At 39.6% G+C, this 27,573-nt stretch overlaps 1 protein-coding gene across 1 annotated transcript in view; it reads left to right on the plus strand.

Moving 5' to 3' along the window:
• The window catches only part of asun (integrator complex subunit 13 asun), a 122,970-nt gene that overhangs the window by 83,340 nt on the left and 12,057 nt on the right, over positions 1-27,573 (plus strand). The window contains exons 11-12 of the mRNA XM_067149287.2: positions 11,886-12,080; positions 16,480-16,842. Of these exons, the coding sequence (XP_067005388.1) occupies positions 11,886-12,080; positions 16,480-16,842 (558 nt within the window). The remainder of the gene's footprint in view (positions 1-11,885; positions 12,081-16,479; positions 16,843-27,573) is intronic.

Consider the following 27,573-nt stretch of genomic DNA (forward strand, 5'->3'; position numbering starts at 1 on the left):
TAGGAGTTGGTTTAATAATGAGTATGAAAATAGGGCAGCGGGTAAGCTACTATAACCAGCATAGTGAAAGAATTATTGTCGTCAAGATAAGACACCAAACCAATGCCCACCATAAAAGTGCAGGTCTATATGCGTACTAGCTCAGCAGTTGATGAGGAAGTCGAAAGAATATATGAAGAAATAGAAGATTTAATACAATATGTAAAAGGTGATGAGAATCTAATTGTGATGGAAGACTGGAATGCAGTGGTAGGCCAAGGAAGAGAAAGTAATACAGTAGGAGAATTCGGATTGGGACAAAGGAACGAAAGAGGAAGTCGGCTGGTTGAATTCTGCACTGATCATAATTTAGTCCTTGCCAATACTTGGTTCAAACACCACAAACGACAGCTGTGTACGTGGACAAGACCTGGAGACACTTGAAGGTATCAAATAGACTTCATTATAATTAGGCAGAGATTCAGAAACCAGGTGTTGGATTACAAAACTTTCCCAGGAGCAGACGTGGACTCCGACCACAACTTGTTGATTCACAACTAAGTATTTACTTATTTTCCACCTAGTCGATACAATGATTGCCTAAGGCAATTTAATGGTTAAAAGTTGTACATGTTTTGTATATTATCAACATCTTCAGCCACATAACACTGTTTAGATGAAAAATACATAAATTGACAAAGTAATGTTTTGGAGGAAGTATCCTTAAAATTAACATGAGATTGACAACATTAAAACAAACAAAAATCTCAAGAGAAAATATATAAATTATTTCTACAATTGAAAGCAGTCGTCAAGGAAACACTTGTACAATATTGTAATATTCCATAGAGAATATGTCCTAATGAATATTCTCTTTTCTAAATAATTCATGAAAAAAGGGTAAATTTATAAATTAAAAATTATACAATTTATAAGTAATTGTCGAAATGAAGAAATCCAGTTATCACATTGTGGCTCTTGTTATTAATGCAGATGAAAATATTACTAATTCCTAGTTGTCAATTCTTATTAAGCCTGCTTTCCTTTGGAACAGTAACTCCTGTCGTTATTTCACAGTCTTGTGTCTGGTGTAATATTGATGATGCGTTCTTCCTTGCTCTTGCATTGAGGAGGTGGAGGAGTGGGGGGATATAGGTGTGTCAAGAACCTCGTCACCTGTAGCTTCAACAGAGGAGGCATAAGTTGTAGGGCTATCTGTAGGTGGAGAAATTCCAATTCTTTTTTCGTGATCTTTCTCAAGCATTTTCAAATATACTAGAATTTGATAATATAATGGAATTTTATATTCTACAGCGTCATTAAGGTTATCATTTTTCTTTACAAGTTGGTCTAGATGAATGTATAGATCTTCATATATGTTCATTAAGCTGCCTTTTTAATTTTTTTTTTTTATTATTTTTTTTTTTTTATGATGGTCAGGTCTTGTTCTAAGTTGGTAAATTTATGACCTGTGGCAGTCATGTGTGATCCCATAGCTGAGAATCTTCTATGTTTTTCAGCATTCACATGTTCTAAATATCTTACTTTAAAATTGCGGCCAGACTGTCCTATGCATGTATTCTTGCACTCAAAGCATGTGAGTTTATATATTCCTGAATCAAAAAATGTATCTTTTTCCGAGAGATTTATTGTATCATTTCGACAATTACTTATAAATTGTATAATTTTTTATTTATAAATTGACCCTTTTTTCATGAATTATTTAGAAAAGAGAATATTCATTAGGACATAAGCTGGCCATACACGGACAGATTCTTTGGCAGGCCTCGCCTTTGGGGCCAGATCCGACAGACCGCCTGCCAGGCGTGACCTTCAGAGACCCGGCCCGCTGCTCGCCATCAACTGTGACACCAAGCCTGTCGTGTTGTGCAACATAATCTGTCAACATTCCAGACCCTCTCGTTAATGGAATGATCCCTTTGTTCTCAGCAGGCCAAGCCTCATCCGCTGGCCTTTCAAACTAGTTTGAAATCCTTGCCGGTCGGGTCTGCCGTACTTAGAACTGTGCGATGGACATCGAAGCAGACAGTGTCCAGAGGGGGAAAAAATGCTGTTGCGGCTGTTGGAATGTGCATTTTGCTATATGTTAAATCATGCAAACAAAGGAATCGATCGAAGTGGATGAAATCATGGATAGGACAGCGAGACAGCTTTAGTCACATGAGTCTGATACAACACCTGAGAGAAAATGAACCGGACGATTACAAGAATTACTTGCGAATGGACAACAGCGATTATGATATGATGTTAGGTAAGCATGTACCGGGCGAGTTGGCCGTGCGGTCAGTGGCACGCGGCTGTGAGCTTGCATCCGGGAGATAGTGGGTTCGAATCCCACTGTCGGCAGCCTTGAAGATGGCTTTCCGTGGTTTCCCATTTTCTCACCAGGCAAATACTGGGGCTGTACCTTAATTAAGGCCACGGCCGCTTCCTTCGAACTCATACGCCTTTCCTATCCTATCGTCGCCATAAAACCTATCTGTGTCGGTGCGACGTAAAGCAGCTAGCAACAAAAAAGTAAGCATGAATGGATTTTTCTCATTATTACGTTAAATGTTTGATCCTTCTCAGTCTTATCCTTGGCTTTGACAATATGAAAGTGACAGAGGTACGAGCGATGCTAGTAATACCATTCCTTATGCAGCCAGTCCCTGTTATGAATGGTATGAAAATATCACGCATAGGGTCAGCTGGTGCGTGCATTTCGGTAGGTTTGGCAGACTGATATGCGAGCAACTTCTGGCTCGGCGAGGAAAGCAACGGGAAGCTATCTCACTCCTCATTTCACTAGTACGCTTCTTCCAGTGATGCCTAGGCTATCTATGACAGCTGTTGGCATAACTGTGGAGGATCAGACCAGCCTTCGAACTGAATACCAAACATACACAACACATACATAATGGACTTGTTTACCGGGCGAGTTGGCCGTGCGGTTAAGGGCGCGCAGCTGTGAGCTTGCATCCGGGAGATAGTGGGTTCGAATCCCACTGTCGGCAGCCCTGAAAATGGTTTTCCGTGGTTTCCTATTTTCACACCAGGCAAATGCTATGGGCTGTGCCTTAATTAAGGCCACTGCCGCTTCCTTCCAACTCCTAGCCCTTCCCTATCCCATCGTCGTTATAAGACCTATCTGTGTCGGTGCGACGTAAGCCACTAGTAAAAAATGACTTGTTTTGCGTAGCTCTTACTGGAGAATTGTCTAGTTGAAAGCGTATTTACTGTGGATATTGTAGCTTCTAAGCTGAAGAAGGAGGAAAGGAGGATACTGAAGAACGCTTGATTGCGACACCTCATGTTTTAATTGTCAGAGACACAGCCGCTCTTTGTACTTTCAATAAATTTCCCTAGCAGTGCCTTTGTCCACTCCATGCTTTCCTTACAGGAGGCTTGATCTGTGAGGCGAGGTCTTTCCGTTGAGGTGCTGACAACAGATCTGGTCTGTAGCGGATAACGCCTTAAACTGACCTTGCTCACTAACGAGCAGCCCTAGCCTGTCGGTATGCGTCACAAAAGACCTCGCCTGTCAGAATTCCTTTCCGTGTATGGCCGACTATATTCTCTATGGAATATTGTACAAGTGTTTCCTTGACGACTGCTTTCAATTGTAGAAATAATTTATATATTTTCTCTTGAGATTTTTGTTTGTTTTAATGTTGTCAATCTTATGTTAATTTTAAGGATACTTCCTCAGAAGCATTACTTTGTCAATTTATGTATTTTTCATCTAAACAGTGTTATGTGGCTGAAGATGTTGATAATATACGAAACATGTACCACTTTTAACCATTAAATTGCCTTAGGCAATCATTGTATCGACTAGGTGGAAAATAAATAAATACTTAGTTGTGAATGTATTGAAGTGCGATATGGACCATGAAGCTAATTTTATGTAACACAACTTGTTGATCATGAAATGCCATCTGAAGCTGAAGAAATTGAAGAAAGGAAAGAATGCAAAAAGATGGGATCTAGACAAGTTGAAAGAAAAGAGTGTGAGGGATTGTTTCAAGGAACATGTTGCGCAAGGACTAAACGAAAAGGCTGAAGGAAACACTATAGAGGAAGAGTGGATAGTCTTGAAAAATGAAGTCAGTAGGGCTGCTGAAGAAATGTTAGGAAGAAAGAAAAGATCAACCAAGTATCAGTGGATAACTAAGGAGATACTAGACCTGATTGATGAACGATGAAAATACAAGAATGCTAGAAATGAAGAGGGCAGAAAATAATACAGGCGATTAAAGAATCAAGTGGATAGAAAGTGCAAGGTAGCTAAGGAAGAATGGCTGAAGGAGAAGTGCAAGGATGTTGAAGGTTGTATGGTTCTAGGAAAGGTAGATGCTGCATACAGGAAAATCAAGGAAACCTTTGGAGAAAGGAAATCTAGGTGTATGAAAATTAAGAGCTCAGATGGAAAACCACTTTTAGGAAAAGAAGACAAAGCAGAAAGATGGCAGGAACATATCCAACAGTTGTATCAAGGTAAAGATGTAGATAATTTGGTTCTGGAACAGGAAGCTATTGATGCTGATGAAATGGGAGACCCAATTTTGAGGTCGGAGTTTGACAACTGTGAGTGACCTAAATAGGAACAAAGCACCTGGAATTGATGACATTCCGTCTGAATTACTGACTGCCTTCGGAGAAACCAGCATGGCAAGGTTATTCCATTTAGTGTGTAAGATGTATGAGACAGGGGAAGTCCCATCCGATTTTCGTCAGAATGTTGTTATACCTATTCCCAAGAAAGCTGGTGCTGACGGGTGTGAAAACTACCGCACCATTAGTTTAGTATCTCATGCCTGCAAAATTTTAACACATATTATTTACAGAAAAATGGAAAGACAAGTTGAAGCTGAGTTGGGAGAAGATCAATTTGGCTTCAGAAGAAATGTAGGAACACATGAAGCAATCCTGACTTTACGTCTGATCTTAGAGGATCGAATCAAGATGGACAAGCCAACGTTCATGGCATTCGTAGATCTAGAAAAGGCATTCGATAATGTTGATTGAACCCAGCTATGTAGGATTCTGAAGGTGATTGGGATCAAATACCGAGAATGAAGTGTTATCTACAATCGGTATAAAAATCAGTCTGCACTAATAAGAATTGAGGGCTTTGAAAAAGAAGCAGAAATCCAGAAAGGAGTGAGGCAAGGCTGCAGTTTGTCCCTCCTCCTCCTTTTCAGTGTTTACTTAGAACAGGCAGTGAAGGAAGTCAAAGAGAAATTTGGAAAGGGAATCACAATCCAAGGAGGGGAAATCAAAACCTTGAGATTGGCTGATGATATTGTTATTTTATTTGAGACTGCAGAAGATCTTGAGAAGCTGCTGAATGGTAGTCTTGGGTAAGGAGTACGAGATGAAAATAAATAAGTTGAAAACAAAAGTAATGGGGTGCAGTCGAATGAAGGCAGGTGATGCAGGAAATATTAAATTAGGAAATGAAGTCTTAAAGGAAGTAAATGAATATTGTTACTTGGGTAGTAAAATAACTTATTTATTTATTCGTATCAGAAGCATACATTTTACATAGCATAATGGTACTTAATGACACACATATCAAATAGTGTCTGCCCAGAATTTTGCCAAATCACGGGCATTAGGTGTCGCAGCCATCAAGTCCTCTATTCTGCAACTTAAAGGACATTTACTACAGTTCATGAAATGGGCTGTGGTTTGGTCTTCACCACATTCACATTGTATGGATGTGCCAGAAAAGCCCCACTTTACCATATTGATTCTTGATCTACCAACCCCAGTGCGAAGCCTGTTCAACGATTTCCACGTAGACCAATGCTCCTCGTGTCCTGGAGGGAGTAAAATAACTAATGATGGCAGAATTAAGGAGGACATAAAATGCAGATTAGCACAAGCAAGGAAGACCTTTCCTGAAAAAAGATATTTGCTCACTTCAAACATTGATATAGGAATCAGAAAATGTTTTTGAAGACTTTCGTGTAGAGCGTGGCATTGTATGGAAGTGAAACATTGATGATAACTAGCTCAAGAAGAAAGAGAATAGAAGCTTTTGAAATGTGGTGTTACAGAAGAATGCTGAAGGTGAGAGGGATAGATCGGATCACAATGAAGAGATACTGAATCGAAATGGCGAGAGGAGATCGATTTGGCTAAATTTCACAATTAAGTATTTGTTTATTTTCCACCTAGTCGATACAATGATTGCTTATGTTGTAACCAAGGTTGAGATTTACAAAACACAACTTTATTATTCGCTTCAAATGCAAAATACACTATTTACACAAATAAAATGAAATTTAACTTGAAGCAAATGAATTAGGAATCTTGAGAATGAGTCTATCTTTTGGTACACTATATACAAGTTTACAGTATTTACATCCACTTCTATCTCGAAAAGATAGTCCTTGTGATAAGAAAAGTCGATAGTCGAAAACTATCCGAAGTACTGACATAAATGTTTTGGAAGGTCCTTCCTTGTTGAGTTCATAAAGGCAAGTTCAATGTTGGAAGAATTCTTACTTGGCGAAACCAAGGGAGCTCGCATTAATTAGGGAAATATAACGGTATGTAATAGTATGACTGGATATAGGCAGCGGAAGAGGAGCGGTGACCAGAGGTGAGACCTCGTACTGCCAGAAATTCAGTCCACCTGGTCGAAGCACATTTTCAAGAGGAGTAGCCTCCGTGCTTGACGTAGGGTGTATTCTGGAGCTGGACACCGGGGCAAGTGGGCCTCTGGACAGGCTGGGGTTCCTCTTTATAGTACACACACGACTGTTCAGGCACGCGCACTGAGGGCTGCGCGTCGAGGCTAGAAGAATGACACTTGGCGCGCGTGTAGCTGGCTGGCGGAGCGAGAAAGGAGCGCCGGACATACAACACCCTCCCCTCCTAAATACGCCGGTACGGCGTGAAACGGCGGCGGCGCTGGCGACGGCTGCGATGCTGGGCCAGAGCTGCTGATGTCTCTGTTGGATTGTCCGGAGCTGGGACCGGGCGGAGTGGCGCTGTCTCGTCCTGAAAGGAACCCATTGTTATTAAATGGTCTAAAGCTCGTTCAGCAATAGATTTATTTGGCTGAGCAATAGAATCAATCGCTGGACATGGGCGGTAGCGCAGACGTATCTGGTCTTGATGGCGGCAGATACGTTTCTCCGTAGTCTGTATTTCGTAGAGACGATGACCCAAAGATCTGCAGATGACTCCAGGTATCCAGAGTGGGTTTGACCTGAATGTCCGGGTGTAGACCTTGTCGTTGACTGAGAACTTCGTTGGTGAGATTTGAGACTGGGCCGGAAGAGGCTGCAACAGAGAAAGCAAAGTTCTGTGAGGTCGTCCATGGAGCTTCTGTGCAGGAGTGATATTATCAGCGCCGGGCAGAGTTCTGTAGTTGCTTAAGAGTTGGAGCAATGCTTGGTCTTTAGTTAAGCCTGAAGAGACAGCTTTTTTCATACTTCTCTTAAATGTTTGTACAAAGCGTTCAGCTTCACCATTAGATTGAGGGTGAAAAGGCGGTGCTAGGATATGACGAATGCCATTATATGTACAAAATTTCTTAAAAGCAGTAGCTGTAAATTGAGGTCCGTTGTCCGAAATGAGGACTTGAGGTAAGCCTTCTGTAGTAAATATCTTCTGTAGAGCACGAATGGTAGCTTCGGTTTTAGTAGTCGAATGCATATCCACTACATATGGAAAGTGCGATAGTGAGTCGATGACTATTAACCACATGGAATTGAGGAAAGGACCTGCGAAATCGATGTGAACTCGTTCCCATGGAGTAGTAGCAGGAGGCCATGAAGCTAGATCAGAAGACGGGGCGTTCTGATTCAGTTGACATTGTTCACAATGACGGATGAGCTTTTCGATGGCGGCATCAATACCGGGCCAGTAGCAGTGCGAATGGTACCTCAGAAAGGTTTTCTTCTGGACCTAATTTACGTAGTAATTCACACGTAGCATTGCCAACTGAACTAAGAAATAGTGCTCGGCGGCGTTGATCATCTGTGACAGAATGGCAGATGAAATGCTGTTGTAATCGTGCTAAATAAACTGACCATTCTTCCTTAGCCGGATCAAAAGCAGAGAACGGAGGAATAGCTGATGGCTGTGTAGTGACAGAAATAGCTTGAATAGCCTGAATTAATGCTGCCTGTTGTTGTTGCATAAACTGTTGTTGTTGCTGCTGTAAGGCTTGGAATACCGTAGCGAGTTGCTCAGCTGTAGCCATTGCGAGATGCGTGCAATGAAGAGCAAGGAGACCTGTGTGTCAGAACTGGTTGTAGGTGCGACCTTGACCGGTATATGCTGGGAGTGAGAGAGAGAGCGCAAGCAAACACGCTGGAGCGTGCCACACAGGTGGAGCGCGCGACAGAGAGCTGTGGAATGTCAGTTAAGTGGGCGACACACTGGGCACTGATTGACTTCGTCGCCAATGTCTAAGCGTATGAGGGCACTGAGTTTGCTGTACCTCGTTGTGAAGGAGTGGATGAATAGCAAGTTATTATCCTGTCGCCACAGAGTTGGTGACTGGGGCCGATGAATTGGAGTGTTTGTTGCGTTCCCTTTTTTTTTTTTTTTTTTTTTTTTTTTACCTCGTCGCCATAGAGTTGTGTTGTAACCAAGGTTGAGATTTACAAAACACAACTTTATTATTCGCTTCAAATGCAAAATACACTATTTACACAAATAAAATGAAATTTAACTTGAAGCAAATGAATTAGGAATCTTGAGAATGAGTCTATCTTTTGGTACACTATATACAAGTTTACAGTATTTACATCCACTTCTATCTCGAAAAGATAGTCCTTGTGATAAGAAAAGTCGATAGTCGAAAACTATCCGAAGTACTGACATAAATGTTTTGGAAAGTCCTTCCTTGTTGAGTTCATAAAGGCAAGTTCAATGTTGGAAGAATTCTTACTTGGCGAAACCAAGGGAGCTCGCATTAATTAGGGAAATATAACGGTATGTAATAGTATGACTGGATATAGGCAGCGGAAGAGGAGCGGTGACCAGAGGTGAGACCTCGTACTGCCAGAAATTCAGTCCACCTGGTCGAAGCACATTTTCAAGAGGAGTAGCCTCCGTGCTCGACGTAGGGTGTATTCTGGAGCTGGACACCGGGGCAAGTGGGCCTCTGGACAGGCTGGGGTTCCTCTTTATAGTACACACACGACTGTTCAGGCACGCGCACTGAGGGCTGCGCGTCGAGGCTAGAAGAATGACACTTGGCGCGCGTGTAGCTGGCTGGCGGAGCGAGAAAGGAGCGCCGGACATACAACAGCTTAAGGCAATTTAATGGTTAAAAGTGGTACATGTTTTGTATATTATCAACATCTTTAGCCACATAACACAGTTTAGATGAAAAATATATAAATTGACAAAGTAATGCTTTAGAGGAAGTGTCCTTAAAATTAACATAAGATTGAAGATTCAACCTTCTTGTGCAACCTTCTCTTCTCTTCTCTTCTCTTCTGAATTTCTCCATACTGATATTCTTACATTTGTGAGAAAAAACTTTTGTCACTGTTTACACTCCATTTGCAATATTTCATTTCCGTGAATCAAGATCTTTCTTTCTTTCTTTCTTTCTTTCGTTCTTTCTTTCTTTTGTTTTCTTCTCCTACCTTTATGATTAAAACTTCCATGTAAATTCAGCAGATACCTTTGCATCACTTCCTAATGACAAATCAGAACTGGTATTATTAGAGAGTTTGACACCAGTCGCAAGTGCATGAGTTGACCTATTCCTCAAATATCACAACAGTTGTTGATGCTTGCTTCATTCAGCAACTGCATAGCATTTAGCACTAGTTTTAGGAATTTTCAGACCTGTAGAAATGTAAGAGCAAAGTAAGACTCGGATTGGTTTATAGGTAAAGGTTTAAGGAATTTGAAAACAAGGATAATGCAGTAGCGGTATAAGTCTGCTATTACACTCTCGTTCTTAGATTATTGTGGTAAATTATTTCTCTATCCTCCACCAAAGAAAACTGTAACTAAAAAATCTGGATTTATGTGATATTGCCTTCCTTTTAAGTGTACACTTTTTATGCATCCTTACCTATTAAGTCACTTTCTTTCTGTTACCTATATGTATATTGCTCTTGTTAGCTTTGTTACCAAAGCATTCATGACCAATTTTAGTTTTCTATCATGTATTTTGTTTTCTTTTGAAAACTCTCTTTTCAAATGGAGGTTCTTTGTCATAATTGTCATAATAAGTACAACATTATAAAGGAATTAGGGAAAATATTATTTTATTTATTTACTTCCCACAATTATGGGCTGCTGCATTATAAGAATTAATGTTTGCTCATATAATATAAATGGAGCATCACAGTTTAAAAGTACATCCACAAATCTTAATAAGCATATTTAAAGCTGCAGAAAGTGTCGCATTTATAGCCAGCAATGGAGGTTGCTAGTCGCCGGGCCTCTTGAGCTTGTTATGGAAGAATCACTGTTGATGTAGGTGGTGCCTGAGTATTTCAGTAGATCCTGTATGGGCTACATTCTTCATAATACTGTTAGTGATATGCAGCCTTTGAGTGGTGCTTTAAAAGTAAGATCTTATGGTTCCCCTTGCGACAACCATGAGTCCAGTAACTTCAATACTCTTAGGTTTGTATTTTTTAAAGGTAATAAGGAACAGTGGGATTGTACACTATCTTTGTCTACTTCCATAGATTGGTTAGCATGAGATTCAAATCTGATTGTTGGGTTATAGTGAATGTAGATCTGTCATCATCCTTGCATACAGTGATCTATTTTCCATGTACTTCCTTCATTGGGCAGATCATAAACTTCCTCATGAATGAAATATGCAGTGTCCTCAAGCCCTGCCTCAATCAGTGAATGGACTCAATGATGCCTACTGTTCCACAGAACTGTACAAACAGTATCCCAAAACGTCATTGAGACAGTACCTACAATGGTTATTGTCTTGGGATCTGCCAGGTACAGCTTGTACAGTTGCTGCATTAGCCACCAGTTTCAGTCCATCATACCACTCACTCCTTGACATAATTTTAAAGTATCACTGAATGTTAAACCCTGTTGATTAGAAACCAATTTATTTTAGGGCAGGTACTCCTTGAATAAAATCACTTTGTTTCCCTTTTATGGATGAGGTATACTTACTGATTTGTTATGTAGCTCATCCTATGATTTTTGTATGTTATTTTAGACACAATAGATATTTAGTTATCAGTTCTCACCTCCCCCACAAATTTAAGTAATTACTTTTAAAAATATATATAGGCTTATATATTTTGAAACTGTTAAAGCTCCAAAAAATTCATGAATATAGACTTCCCCAGAGGCCAACAAATTGTATGGAGTGATGACTATGGAACCTCGAACTGAGCTGTCATTCCTTTTTGAAGTCAAACAACGATGGGGTAGGAATGATGGATGATAAAAGTAGGTTTTAGGAGCTTCTAGTGTAGACCTGCACGTTAGCCATAGAAGTGTGATGGTTGCCTTACTGAAGATTGGCATGTTCAGCCATCATCAACATTGGCATAGGGTGGATAGTTTATGCCGGTGTGAAGCCTGCGATTGGATACAAGTCTCGGTTGCTACTGTCACCATTCTGACCTCCCCTGCTCAGCACTTGTTTTTGTCTGATCTCAGTGGTATTGGGCTTGCAAGATCTAGGGAGTATGTATTTCATTTTCATGTTGTTCCTACCTCTTAGTGATGCTTTGCTTTTTCAAAAGTCAGACATCTTTCACCTAAGATAGTGCTGATTTTCATATTGTTTTCCCCCTTAAAATAATAACAATGAGTTTACTCATCGTCAGTATTACTGCAGAATCCCTATATTCCCTACTGATTAGCTGGTTCATAGTATTTAAAAGCAATTTTGTTAGATTCATTCATGCTTTGTTTTTTTTTTTAAGGGAGGAACAGTACCGCATAATGTGGACAGAGCTTGAAGGATTCATCCGAGCTCATTGTCGCACAGATCAGCATAGCAGAATTCTCAACTGTTTGCTCGAGTGTCGGAATAAACCTGATGAGGAGAAGATCAAGACTGAAAAGAATGGCAAAGAGGACAAAGTTGAATTGGACCAAGCAATCCGAGAGTTAGATGAGTGAGTAATTATTTCTTTATCACGCTGCTAACCTTTGATTGGTGGGCTTCTTTGTTTGCTTAATGACGACAGTCCACCATAGTGTTATATCCTAAGTACTGTATGTAATCTGGTCTTCCTCAAGTAAAGCCTCTTGTAGTAAGAAAGGTTTGAAACTAATTAATTAATTAATTAATTTATTTATTTATTTATCTATCATTATGTGTTTGGTTTAAATTATATTTCTTAATAGACAGGTGTTGTCTTCCTATAGTTAGGGAGTGGTGATATTTTTATGAGATTCAATGCTTCACCTACTATAACAGTAGGCCTTGTCAAGTTGATCTGTCAGTTAGATGGAATTGACATTTTATACAATTGGAGGCATGAGTATGCATTGTGCAATCTGTAATGTTAGAGAAATGGTATTGAGGCCTAACTTGTGTCTCTTTCTGAATACTGAGAATCAGACTCTGTGGAAGCACAGGATTCTTTGTGATTGAAATGCATTCCAGCTGCTCTTCGATGTAAATGAGCATGCAACTGGTATGTGGTCACCAATGCATTCCTTTCCTCAAATTGAGTGAGTGCTTGCTTAGCTTCAGAAGATTTCTCAGGTTGGTTCAGATGACTTGATGCTTGTGTTCCTTTGTTTTAGTGTTAATACTGTGCGTGGTGATTCCTCACATTCCTCGGGAACAAGAAATATGAAAAACTGTGGGGCTGGAGAAAGGATCCTGTTGGCCCTTGGCTGACCTTAGCTGTTAGGCTATTTTTGTAATGGTGGTAAAGTATTCCATCTTATGGCCAGACTTCTGTCTTGACAAATGCCTGCTGTATAGTAGGTGGAACATCAAAATGTGACCACAGCCTGACAGCCTGAAAGACAACACCTGTCTAGTAGATGCTGGCTGTAAAACGCTATGCTGTCAAATAAATTGTCTCTGCACAAAAAAGGGGACAAAACCGACCCTAATAACTACAGGGGAATCTCTCTCCTAGACATAACATACAAAATATTTTCAATAATCATCCTTAATAGGATAAGTTTACAACTTGAGAAAGAACTAGGAGAATATCAAGGAGGTTTCAGACCCTGGAGGAGCTGTCCTGATCAGATCATGAGTCTTAAGTTGATAATGGACTATAACAGGAGAAGAAACAGAGATATGGTGATAACATTTGTAGATTTCAAGAAAGCTTATGATTGCATCCATAGAGAATCTCTGTTTAAAATTTTAAGACACCTTGGACTACACCCCAAATTAATAAACATGATAAAATTGACTCTCACCAATACCAAGTCAAAAGTGAAGTTTAGGGGGGAAACATCAGAGACATTTGAAATTAAAACTGGACTACGGCAGGGAGATGGGCTCTCACCACTATTATTTAACTGTGCTCTAGAAATGGTAATGAGGGAATGGTTTAGAAAATGTCCCCCCAAAATAAAGATTGGCCGAAAAATCAAAACAAATTGCCTGGGTTTTGCTGACGATTTAGCATTACTAGCAGTGGACATAAAAGAAGCAAAAACCCAGATATCAGAACTTCAAAACATTGCAAATAAAATTGGCCTCAAAATATCATTTGAAAAAACAGAAATTATGCCCCAAAAACCAACACAGCTAAAAGAAGTCACCATAAATGGTAATAAAATCAAAATAGTAACTCAGTTTAAATATCTTGGAGAAGTAATAACACATAACTTAAATGAAAAAATCTCAATCCAAGTAAGAACAAATAGATTAGCTAAAGCACAAAAATTAACATGGGATATCTACAAAAAGAAATGTCTATCAATAAATACAAAAATAAAACACTACAACACAGTTATAAAACCGGAAGCTACATATGCAGCAGAAACACTCTTTTACCTGAATAAACAATCAAAGACTGACAGACTTCAGAAAATTGAAAGGAGGATTGGAAGAACCTGTATCAACAAAAAATATCAGAAAGATGGATAGTGGCGGTTAATACCTAACAAAGTCGTGTACAAAGAGCTAGAGCCCATTACAGATACTATGCGTAAGAGGAGACTGGGATTCTTTGGACATATCATGAGGATGCAGGACTCGAGACTTCTGAAACAACTAGTACAACACAATCTCGTCTCAAAAAATACCACAACAGGATGTAAATGGATCAGAGAAGTAAGAGAGGATCTGAAGGAAATAGGCCTTACAACAGAAGACACCAAAAATAAGATAAAATTGAATACAAAACTCAAGAATACAAACCTCCGCTTTACCCTTACACAAAACAAACCAACAACACGCACATTTTCAACTGAGGAAAGGGCACGAAGATCGGAGCGTCTGAAGAAGTACTGGGAGGACCGCAAAGCCCGAACAATCCCTTCAAAGAGACCTGAACGACGGACTGACTAAAGTGATCCTATGTGGTCATAAAAGAAGAAGAAGAAGAAATTGTCTCTAATACAGTGGAACCTCGATTCTCTGTTTTTGGAAAGCACGGGAAAACGGAAAATCCAGTAACAAATGAACCATCAACAATTTGACTAAACATCACAAAAATGAAATATGTATACTGTACTAATAATCTTACAAACGCCCCTAAACCAAACCAAACCAAACTACAGCCCCAATGGACCTTCCGCCTACCATGCGACCACTGCTTGGTCCGAAGGCCTACATGGTCAGTGTGACGAATACTCGGCCGTTATATCTGGCTCTCTAGTCCGGAGTCGCCATCTCACCATTAAATAGCTCCTCAATCAAAGGTAATTGTAGAATGAGTGAACTTGGAACCAGCCCTCATATCCAGGTTAAAATGCCTGACCTGGCCGGCAATCGAAGCCGGGCCCTCCGGGTGAGAGGCAGGCAAGTTAGACCGCGGGGCAGGCTTTAAACATTACTTACCGGCACGTAACTTTAAAATTTTGAAACTTTACATTAAGTTTTTCCGGGGAAACTTTGTCAGTTTCCTCTGAAAACTTCTTTCAGTTCAGCTACTTTGATCAGCCAAGCTCTTTGAAAAATCTAATCTCCGTAACGCCAAGTCAAGCAGCACAATTAGAAATAGGAAAGGATTTCCACCTATCAATACTTATTTATTGCACTTATTATGCTACAGTACCGGTTTCGACCCCCTACATAGGGTCATCTTCAGCTGAGCAATACATTCACATCTATATCATGAAGCTATGATTAAGATTACATTGTCTAGGGAATGCCATATGATAAACATTTGGTCACATCCAAATGGGGCATGTCGAAACATCATGGGAACTGGCGTGTATGTCACTCTGTGCAACAATGCAAGCTCCACGGACGAGATTTTGAAACTCGTGTTGATTTCTGTGCATGGATACAGACGCAAGTGACAAATGATTCCACGTTTGTATGTCTCATTTTATTTTTGGATGACTCACGATTTCATGACAATGTCTCTGTGAATTGTCATAATATGCACTATTGGAGTGTTGAAAATCTCCAATGGGTAAGGCAGGCAGCATTTCAGGCACAATGGGGAGTAAATGTCTGGTGTGGTATACTGGGCGATCACCTAATTGGATCATATTTCTTTGAGGGTCATTTAACAGGAGCCCAGTACCTACAGTTTCTTCAAGACCAGCGACCATTGCTGCTAGAGGATGTATGCCTGGGTGAGTGTGTAACCATGTGCTATCAACACGACAGAACTCCCTCTCACATGTCGGCAGATGTTCACAACTACCCGAATGTTACACACCCTGGTCGATGGATAGGAATAGGAGGACCTGTCACCTGGCCTGCTAGATCGCCCGATTTGAAACCACTGGACTTCTTCCTATGGGGCTGTTTGAAGGATGTAGTGTACACTCAGCACCCAGAAAATCCTGAAAGCCTTCAAAACCTTATTACGGATACCTATGAATCTGTAAACACCTACAATGCCGGTTCAACGGCATGCTGAAACATGCATTACTGCAGAAGGCCAGCTGTTCGAACACTTACTGCACTAGTAGGCTGTTGGTCAGTTCAAGTGAATTCAAACCTTCAACCATTCTGTCTTTGCCCAGCCCTGCTTATAAAACACCCACATAATTGGCCCTGATAGCCTAGAACAGTGCCAAAATAAATAAATAAATAAATAAATGAATAAATAAATAAATAAATAAATAAATAAATAAATAAATAAATAAATAAATATTTAAAAAAATATCCATCTCTGTGGTGTAGTGGTTAGTGTGATTAGCTGCCACTTCCAGAGGCCTGGGTTTGAATCCCAGCTGTGCCACAAAATTTAAAAAGTTGTACCTTCATATCTGCCATTTTGATTCATTTGTGTTGCTTTGTTGTCTGAGGCCTTTTCTTTACTCTGTGTATGTTTATTGATTATCATAACTTCTATCCAAACCAAAAAAATATGTATGCATAATATGTTGTATTTAACATTTGTTTCCTTTTCCTAGGTTTGGAAAATTCAACGAGTCTCAACAAGGAGAGTATGTTTCCCGAGCAAGCGTTATTCGAGCCACAACTGACTCCCCCATGTCTCCCCCTCCCGTCTCCTCTACAACTCCTCCTTCAGGTCGTCCTCTTCATCGCACTCCTCCAGCAGGTGGAAGTATCTATTCTGGACCACGGACTTTCTTAGACATGTGGGTGAGTCGGTCGAACTCTGAGCAACGGGCTCTTCGGGAATCACGCCAGGAGTTCAGTGGTAGGCTGACAGCAGAACCTCTGCCTGGTGGAGGCAGCATGGCACAACTCTACCCTACCCTCGTGAAGGATGGAGATCGCTCCGGGCGGAGTTCAGAACAGCACGTGGAAGGGTAGGCTCTTGTGATGTGCTGCTTATGGCTTGCTTGCAACACTGAGTGACTAACACTTTGAGGATTGTGACATTCCGATAGATTTAACTACCAAGTTCACAGGGACTTACAAAGTGAGACAAACTCCATTTTATAGGCATGTGGTGAAGCAGTTAAAAAGTGAGGAAAAGTAATAGTTTGTGCAATTGTGAGTGGTGTGAGTGTTATGATTGAAACAAAACATGCTAATCTTCATAAGATTATAAAGATATAAATTATCAGAATTTTAAATATTTATAAAATCTTCTGTGATAGTATAACAAGCTGAGAATTGTTACAATTGCTGGACATCTTCTTCCAGTTTAGAGCTGAAAACTTTCAGCCAAGGTTCATACATGTGCAGTTACCAGCACTTCAATCTATTTCATTCAATCTATGTACAGTTCCAGAGCTGATATAATTGTTGAATATTCTGAATATAATTGAGTCTGTTTTGTTGTACCAAAAAGGATTGGAATCATCACAGTGTTCTCAATATCAAAACAGCTGTTGTATGTAAATACAGAATTAAATTTGAGTTGACATATTCTAGGATTAAAAAAAAAAATTCTTCCAAAAAATGTTCTGTATGAAAACAAAACAGATTAGGTACAGTAGCCTGCCTGGTAGCCATGATCGTTTAGGCGTTGAAGTCAAAACGGTCTGACACTGTGGTTAGCCGGTTCGAGCCCTATTGGTCGAAAAAAATTTTACCAACAGAATGTTGGCCGGCAGGGTAGGGGAGGTGGTTGTATACAATTTCTAATCACTAGATTCTGTGCCGAAAGCCTGGATTAATTCCAAACCTCTCCGCAGTGCTCATATGGAGTGAGTGCATATGATGCTGTTGATGATGGTTCGTCCATTGGATGGGGGCGTTAAGCCTTGAGCAGACCCCTTTGAGCTATTCGACAAGAGTAGGCTATGTGCTGGCACCAGGTTTCACCTTCTCCCTTCCTACTATCATATATCACATCATTCATTTCATCTCATTAACTCCTTTGATGAGGTTGATGTCAGGAAGGGCATCTGGTCATAAAAACCCACCACGACAGATTCGATTTACCAGCCAACTGTGAACTATTATAAAGACAAATATCACCTAGACAATATCTCCGTCCATGGACTCATGATCGGAGCTCAAGGCATAATTCCTAAATTTCTTGTACAGCTATGGGATTCTTGGTCTCAACCGGGCACAACTTCACGACATTACTATTGCCACAATACGAGGTTCAATAACCATACTCTGCAATTATCTATATAACATTTGAAGAATCATGGCACATTCCAAATTTATTCCTTAGCCTTGTGATGGTTATTTCTATCTGGCACACTAGCAAACTCACCAATAACTTAGAAGACCTGTCTAGTCAACATACTTTGACTTGTGGCAGCCTCTTCTTGGGGGAAGTTGTATTAATCAATTAATCTCACCTCATACCCGACCCCATAGAGGAACGGGACAAGGTTGGGACAAACAAACTGATGTTAATTCCGTGGTAGTCATAAGACCTGTCTGATTTGGTGTAAAATAAAAGTAAAATAAAGAAATAAAAAAAGGAGCAGTCAACAAAGATATTAAGTTGACTGTAATGGGATGTATTTTTCATTAAATTCCACCATACAGTAGAACTCCGGAAATTGAAAGTACAGTAGAAGTCCGTTTTAGTGTGTACGGCATATAGCGAGAACTCCGTTATAACAACAGATTTTTTCTGTCCCTTAAAAATTCCTATATTAAACTGTGCATTATCCTTTAGTTACAGCATGAACCCTATCACTGATGCATCCGTTATTACGAGCGATTAAGCGTGCGTTATTATTGCCATTATCGATATCTATGGACTCCAGCAATTACAATGAATGCGAACGATCATCTTCGGTGTAGTTTTCGCACTATGTGCAGTAATACAAATATAGTTGGTCCATTATTGGACATTATAAATTTTCAGGTAACTCATTGCTGGTTGCCAGCATTTTGCCCCAGTGTGCTAAGTTGCGCTCATCAGTTGGTAAATAGCACACCTACCAAGACGCATGACTAGTGCATACTGTGGAAGCCACTGCGTAGGCTACTTGGAGCCACTGGCAGTGCCAGTGCACTATGAGAAACCTTGTCACATTTTCAAAAATTGATGCCTGCCTGGCCATCAGATGATAAAGATGTTGATTTCCCATTGGGAACCTGAAATATTTGTTCCGAATGAGTAAATTTATAATACCAACTTAACACACTGGGGCGAAACGCTGGCAACCAGGAATGAGTTAGCTGGAAAATCTATAATTTCCAATAACGGACAAACTATATTGGTATTATAAATTTACTCATTCGGAACAAATATTTCAGGTTCCCTATGGGAATCAACATCTTTATCATCTATGTGCACTAGCGAGCTTTCTCGCCGACATTCAAACTTTGAATGCGAAGAATCATGGCACTGTTGATAAACTTAACCATAATAGGTATTTCATTTGATCCTGTTTTGGCTTGTCTAAATCTATTAAAGAAACTATTTAAAATTCCTTGATTTGACTTCTCTGATGAAGGGAATGCATATTGTTCCTGAAACATGCATGATAGAATAAATCATTTTCAATCATTAAAAGTATATTGACAAGGTGGACCCAACATAAATTATTTTAAATAGTTTCTTTAATAGGGAATGTCAGAGTCGATTGGTAATACTCATTGACTACTGTTCTGTAAACACAATTCGAAAATGAAAGAGAACATGTTTCTGTAATAAATGCGTAAATAACCTGGCTGATAGTAGTAGTTAACTCGTTGGAAATAAAGGCTGAAGTAAACAAGCGATTAATTTAATGTTATGTACTGAAATTAAGTAATAATGTGATACATCTCAAAATACGGCGCGCTGGGCTGAGTGGCTCAGGCGGTTGAGGTGCTGGCCTTCTGACCCCAGCTTGGCAAGTTCGACCCTAGCTCAGTCCGGTGGTATCTGAATGTGCTCAAATACGTCAACCTCATATCGGTAGATTTACTGGTACGTAAAGGAACTCTTGCGGGAATAAATTCTGGCACATTGGCGTCTCCGAAAACAGAAAAAGTAGTTATTGGGACGTAAAGTGAATAACATTATTATTATTATTATTATTATTATTATTATTATTATTATTATTATTATTATTATTATTATTATTATTATTATTATTATTATTATTTATCTTCTCGAGAGGCTTGGGGGGGTGTCTCCGCTGGGCTGAGTGGCTCAGGCGGTTGGGGTGCTGGCCTTCTGACCCCAACTTGGCAGGTTCGATCCCAGCTCAGTCTGGTGGTATTTGAAGGTGCTCAAATATGTCAACCTTATGTCTAAATTTACTGGCATATAAAAGAACTCCTGCAAGACAAAATTCTCGCACCTTGGCATCTCCGAAAACAGTCAAAGTAGTTAGTGGGTCGTAAAAACAATAACATTATTATTATCGTCGTCATCATCATCATCATCATCATCATCATCATCATCATCATCACTGAGAGAGAGGTGTTTCCTTTGCAAGACATCAAGAAGTTCTCTGGTCTTCTATGCTATCATTTCCCTTCCCTACTTTTCCATTTATGTTTATGTGCTCAATTAGGTATGTTTCCCTTTGTAGGTTCTGATTGCTTGCATATTGCTACATCCTGCATGTAGAGATTTTATCTTATTTATCTTGTATTTACATGCATGATATTCTGCATGGTTTCCAACTAAAAGGCTGTTTCTCTAACTTGCAAGGTAGGAGTCAGTATTGTAGATTAAATGCCTGTTTAATTTATCTGGGGTGCTATGATTATACACAATCTTATCATTAATGGTTCAAGAGACTGTCATAAAATACCAAAATCAATTTCAAGATTAGTTACATCCTTTGTCCAGGTTAGACTAACTTGCAATTGCTGGATGAAAAACAGTCTCAAATCAAAGGTCTGTCACATCATGATCTGCCCTGTTTATGGTGCAGAATATTGGCCCCAAGTATAGAAAAGGCAGAATATCAACTAAGGATCATGGAAGCAAAGATGCTCAAATGCTCAGCCGACGTCACTAGGTTGAATTGTATTTCAGATGTAAATGTAGGAAAACATTGTGGCATTACACTGATCCAAGAGAATCTGTGCAAAATCAACTGTGGTGGCTTTGACATGTGTTTTGAATCATCATATCATAGGCATTCCCTGACTGGCAAGTATAACAGTTGTCTTTTGAGTGTATCACTGCTACCAACTGTTGACAACTGTGGGTAGTTAGAGGGATAAAGAGACCAATTATAGCTCTTCAAGTTCTGCCACAATACTGGCACATCAAATCTACCAAAGTTCCTTGTTGTTGTAGAACCATGCAGTCTGCTTTTTCCTCCTTTTCTAGTTCTTTCCAAGAATCCCTTTTATTGGACTTTTTCTAAATATTCTGTGCCCTCTTAGACCGTATGACACACCATTGTCTCATCAGATGCTATATCCTCTCAAAAGTCAATTTGGCAGTTTTTTAGTATTAGTCTTCATAATGTCCTTGTATTGTTTCTGCTGCCCTCCCTGATTTTGTTGTCCATCCTTCAATTGAGAATACATCACATTACCTGCTTTGGATGGCGTTTTAGGTTTGGAGGCGACGTGGTAGTATTCTTCTAAGACAGTCATCCCAGGCATCCAAGTCTCGCATCGATAAGTACCGTATTTCTCTGAATCCAAGACTACCCTGAAATCAAGATGACCCCCACTTTTTTCTTCAAAAAAAATTAAATCAGGTTTAAAAAGTCCTTTGTAAAATCATACCAATGCATTTCTTGTAGAGTACACATTTTTTAAGCTATCTTTGTCGTCTCCCTAACACCAGATATTTACAAGTGATAAGCTTTAACGGCTTCATTTCAAGTAATATTAATCCTGTATTGACTATAATCAATCAATGAATATTCAAGATAAACTTAAATATTATAATTAAGCGGTCTGCCTATTCAATACAATATATAATTTATTATATCTAGGACATGTTTCGTCCCCTAAGAGACATCATCAGCTAATAATAAATTAACAAAAGACACATTAAAATTTTTGACAATTTAAAATAAGATCTTCAAATTTTGTTAAAATTGTAAGTCATAAGACAGGTAAAACAGTTAAATTGTCCATATTTCTCTTGTTGATGTTCTTGGAAAATACCAGTTTTGCTTATAAAATCTTAAAATATCATTTGTTGTAAATACCACACATGATTTGTATCACTTGGTGAAAGATTTGTTGAAACTTAATAAGCATTCCTTAGATGGTATACTAAAATTTAAATGCTTCAGAATTTAAAGTCAGATCGGGGCCGTGATGGTAAAATTCTGTGTGGTAATGGATATAATTTTATTCCTTATTATGTACGGAGAAGGACTCACTTCTACCGAGGTAAGTGTGCATCCAGATATTGGCTTTAGTTAGGCCAATGCAATATGTATTTTCTTGTGGCTGCACAATTATTTTTAATGTCCATGTGTTTAACAACTATTAACTTAAAATTGGTGTCATAATATCGACAAGAGCCTGTTGAAAATTTGCCGCCAATACCTGTTCCAAGTTTCTTTACAATATGACGATCCATCACAAAAAGATTCCTGCTGTCTATAAAACTTAATTTTACTAAGCATCAGGTACAGTGGACGCATTGTAACTCTACCACTGAATAGCCGTGGACTTTGTAAAAATTCGAAGGCGGGCATATTTTGATGCCATTCTGCAGATTTGAGATACGTTTTTGTAGAGGCTAATAGAATGTAATTCTCTCTTCACTATTTCCTGAGATCCAGTTACCGAGCTCGATAGCTGCAGTCGCGTAAGCGCGGCCAGTATCCAGTATTCGGGTGATAGTAGGTTCGAACCCCACTGTCAGCAGCCCTGAAGATGATTTTCCGTAGTTTCCCATTTTCACACCAGGCAAATGCTGGGGCTGTACCTTAATTAAGGCCACGGCCGCTTCCTTCCCACTCCCAGCCCTTCCCTGTCCCATCGTCGCCATTAAGACCTATCTGTGTCGGTGCGACGTAAAGCAACTAGCAAAAAAAATGAGATCCAGTTGCCGCGGCTAGCAATGTATAATAAAGATGCGGACGTCGATTGTTAACAAGTTTTTCTGTGCGTGCTTGTGAGGGGGTGGGAGGTGAAAAGAAACAGTGTGGTTACTGTGGTAGCTTCCAGTAGTGTTTATTACTGTTGGGTCGCGAATGCAAGATGACCCTTGATTTTTCACATGAGATTCTGAGAAAACAAAAACGTTGTCTTGGATTTGGAGAAATACAGTAAATGTTGGTGTCACATATTGCTCAATCTGGACACTGAGGTCATGGTTGTCGAATTCCATCTTAAGGAGATGACCAAACAGCTTGTGCTATGCTGTAAAGATGGGCTGCTGATGGGATTTTGTTGGAAGGAGAGAGAGAGGCTCGGACCGTGACGTCACAAGAGTGGCCAGTATTCAGCATGGCAGTGTACGCCCCCCCCCCCCTCTCTCTCTCTCTCTCTCTTGCAAATAAGAGTTTTGAAAAAAACTGGGGTGTTGCCAAACAATGTGAACTGTAATGATCAAAATATTTTCTACTTTCTTGTATATATAAATGATATAAAAATTAACCTGCCGGGCTGAGTGGCTCAGACGGTTGAGGCGCTGGCCTTCTGACCCCAACTTGGCAGATTCGATCCTGGTTCAGTCTGGTAGTATTTGGAGGGGCTCAAATACGTCAGCCTCATGTCAGTAGATTTACTGGCACGTAAAAGAACTCCTGCGGGACTAAATTCTGGCACCTCGGCGTCTCCAAAAAACGTAAAAGTAGTTGGTGGGATGTAAAGCAAAATAACATTATTATTATTATTATTATTATTAAAAGTTAACCTGAGACATCTACAAAACAAAACAGAAAAATGTCTATCCATATGCATAAAACTAAAACACTACAACATAGTTTTATAACCAGAAGCAAGATATGTAGCAGAGGCACTCTTTCACCTGAATGAACAATCAAAGAGGGATGGAAGATCAAAAGAAGAATGGGAAAAACCTGCATTAACAAAAAATACCAGAAAGACAGACAGTGGTGGATAATACCAAGGATGCACTAGATAGACAGGTCACAAGGCTCGGACCGTGACCTCACAAGAGTGGCCAGCATTCAGCATGGCAGTGTACGGCCCGCTCTCACTATCACCGTGATATTGTTCATTTATTGAACCTTAATGATAATTGAACATGCCTTTGATTGTGGCTGTATTTAGGCTTGTGTACTACACAAGTTTTATGCGGGGAGAAAACTGGTGGGGCAGTTTTATGTACATTCCTTTATGTAAAATTAAGCTGACATCTGTCATTTGTAATGGAACACAGTTTCATGTAAAAGATTAAAACCCATAATACGTATAAAAATAGTTTTAATGTTACTAGGCAAATACATGATAGCAATTCACAACAATAGTCTGGATCATTCCTTAGAAATTAAGCTTGAGCTTAAACTTTATCTAACAATTCCTAAGGTTTCAGTTTATACATTTTTCTTTTCTTTGGTGATTTATGGGTATCCTTACTTGAGTATTTCTTCTTCTTAGACATGAGTTTGTCTGCAATAACTTTTCTATAGTTATTCAATAATATATTACAAAAGATGTACAGTAGAAGTCCGATATAGTGAGTACGGCATATAACGAGAACCTTGTTTTACCAACAATGTTGTGCTGTCCCTTCAAAATTCCTATATTAAACTGTGTATTATCCTTCAGTTACAGTGAGAGCCCTATGACTGACGCATCCGTTATTATGAGTGATTAAGCGCATGCAAATTTTTCCGTTACCGATATTTATGCACCCCAGCAATTATGTTGCATTTGATTATCTTCCATATCGTTTCCTCGCTATGTCAACTAGCGAGTTCTCTCGTCGATATTCGAAGGCAATGTCGGAGTCTGTTAGTAATACTCTTACCGGGCGAGTTGGCCGTGCGCATAGAGGCGCGCGGCTATGAGCTTGCATCCGGGAGATAGTAGGTTCGAATCCCACTATCGGCAGCCCTGAAAATGGTTTTCCGTGGTTTCCCATTTTCACACCAGGCAAATGCTGGGACTGTACCTTAATTAAGGCCACGGCCACTTCCTTCCAACTCCTAGGCCTTTCCTATCCCATCGTCGCCATAAGACATATCTGTGTCGGTGCGACGTAAAGCCCCTAGAGCAAAAAAAAAAAGTAATACTCTTCGACTCCTGTTTTGTGAAGAAAATCCAAAGTGAAAGAGAACATATTTTCGTAATAAATGCATAAATAACGTGTCCAATAACGGTTCTTAACTCATTAAAAATAAAGGCTGACTAGATCGCTTAATTTTAATGCTAAATACTGCAATTAAGTAAATCTGGGATACACCTCGAGATATGGCGGAGTGCATAATTGATTTCACAGGTTAGTTTACATTTTCTCGCACCTCGTTAAATTACGGAAAGGTTATTATCATGTAAATTTATAGTGAGAAGGTTATCATTTCTCTACTGGTGCTTGAAGTACTGTATGTTTTCATCATATGTAAAGTACGGTTAAGTTAGGATAGGTGACGCAGTTTGAATAAGGAAACTGAAACGTTCGCCACAAAATGCGATTGATAATCTTTGGTACGGTATAGTTCTCTCACTATGTGCATTTGCAAGCTCTCTCGTCGACATTCGAAGACGATGTTGGAGTCGATTAGTAATACCCGACTGCTGTTCTCTAAAGAAAATTCAAAATGAAAGAGGATAACAAGTTTTTGCAATAAATGCGTAAATAACGTGGCCGATAGCAGTTGTTAGTTACATAAAATCAGCTTTTGGTACGGTATAGTTCTCTCAGTATGTGCATTTGCAAGCTCTCTCGTCGACATTCGAAGACGATGTTGGAGTCGATTAGTAATACCCGACTGCTGTTATCTAAAGAAAATTCAAAATGAAAGAGGATAACAAGTTTTTGCAATAAATGCGTAAATAACGTGGCCGATAGCAGTTGTTAGTTACATAAAATCAGCTTCATGGTCCGTATCACACTTCAACTAAGTATTTACTGTATTTATTTTCCACCTAGTTGATACAATGATTGCTTAAGGCAATTTAATGGTTAAAAGTTGTACATGTTTTGTATATTATCAACATCTTCAGCCACATAACACTGTTTAGATGAAAAATATAAATTGACAAAGTAATGCTTTAGAGGAAGTGTCCTTAATAATTAATTCGATTCGATTCCCGGCCGGGTCAGGGATTTTAACCTTAATTGGTTAATTCCAATGGCACGGGGGCTGGGTGTATGTGTTGTCCTCATCATCATTTCATCCTCATCACGATGCGCAGGTCGCCTACTGGCGTCAGATAGAAATACCTGCACCTGGCAAGCTAAACCCGTTCTGGGATATCCCGGCACTAAAAGCCATACAACATTTCATTTCATTTCAACTCCTTAAAAATAACGGCTGAAGTAAACGATCTCTTAATTGTAATGTTATATACTGAAATTAAGTAGGAATGTGATACACCTCAAGATATGGGAGAGTACATCACTGATTTCAGAGGATAGTTCATATTTTCTCGTGTCTAGTAAAATTTTGGAATGGCTATTCACATGTAAATTTCTCTACATGTGATTCAAATATGTCTTCATGACACATATACGGTTAGGTTAGGTGACACCATTTAAAGAAGAAAACTCTGGAGTGATACTGTATTTCTCTGAAATCCAAGACGACGTTTTTTCCTCAGAATCTCGTGTGAAAAATCAAGGGTCGTCTTGCATTCGCAGCCTAACAGTAATGAATACCACTGGCAACTCTCAGGGTAACCACACTGCTTCTTTTCAACCCCGCACGCACACGCACGCACAAAATTTGTTGACGATAAACGACCGTCTCTTTATTATACATTGCTAGCCGTGACAACCTGTGAGAGTGCCTGTATGTAACATCACTGGATCTTGGGAAATAGTGAAGGTAGAATGACATTCTGTTAGCCCTCACAAAAACGTTTCTCAAATCTGCAGAATGGCATCAAAACATGCGAGCCTTCGAATTCTTAGAAAGACTACGGCTACTCAGTGGCAGAGTTATAATGCGTCTTCTGTACCTGACTCTTAGTAAAATTAAGTTTTATAGACAGCAGGAATATTATCGTGGTGGATCGTCGTAAAGAAACGTGGAACAGGTGTTGTCGGCAAATTTTCAACGGGTTCTTGTCGATATTATGATGCCATTTTTAAGTCAATGGTTATTAAACACTCGGAAATGTAGAATAATTGCGCAGCCGCAAGAAAATATGGCATAGGCCTAACTAAAGCCAATATTTGGCGTCAGCGTGAAGACAAAGTTAGCTAAAACAATGTGTACTGTACAAAAAATGCATTCAGTGGTCTGCAATAAGGGTGCTTTAAAGAAGTCGAAGATGAAATTGTGAGGTATGTGCGCGGAAAATGCAAGAGCAAAATGGCCATACCGTGGCGCAATAAACTCGTTCGTTGACCTTCAATGTCCACGATTAGGCCTATACATTGCTAGCCACTGAAGTTGGCCGAACACGGCAAGCGAGATGTGCATGTAGTGGTAGCCGGTTATATCTGACGCTGAGAAAAAGTACTGTAACAGTTTTATAGACAGCAAGAATATTTTCCTGATGGACCACCATATTGTAGAGATGCATAGAATAGGTATTGCCGGCAAATTTTCAACGGGTTCTCT

The sequence above is a fragment of the Anabrus simplex genome, chromosome 6 (assembly GCF_040414725.1).
Source record: "Anabrus simplex isolate iqAnaSimp1 chromosome 6, ASM4041472v1, whole genome shotgun sequence".
NCBI classification, from domain to species: Eukaryota; Metazoa; Arthropoda; class Insecta; order Orthoptera; family Tettigoniidae; genus Anabrus; species Anabrus simplex.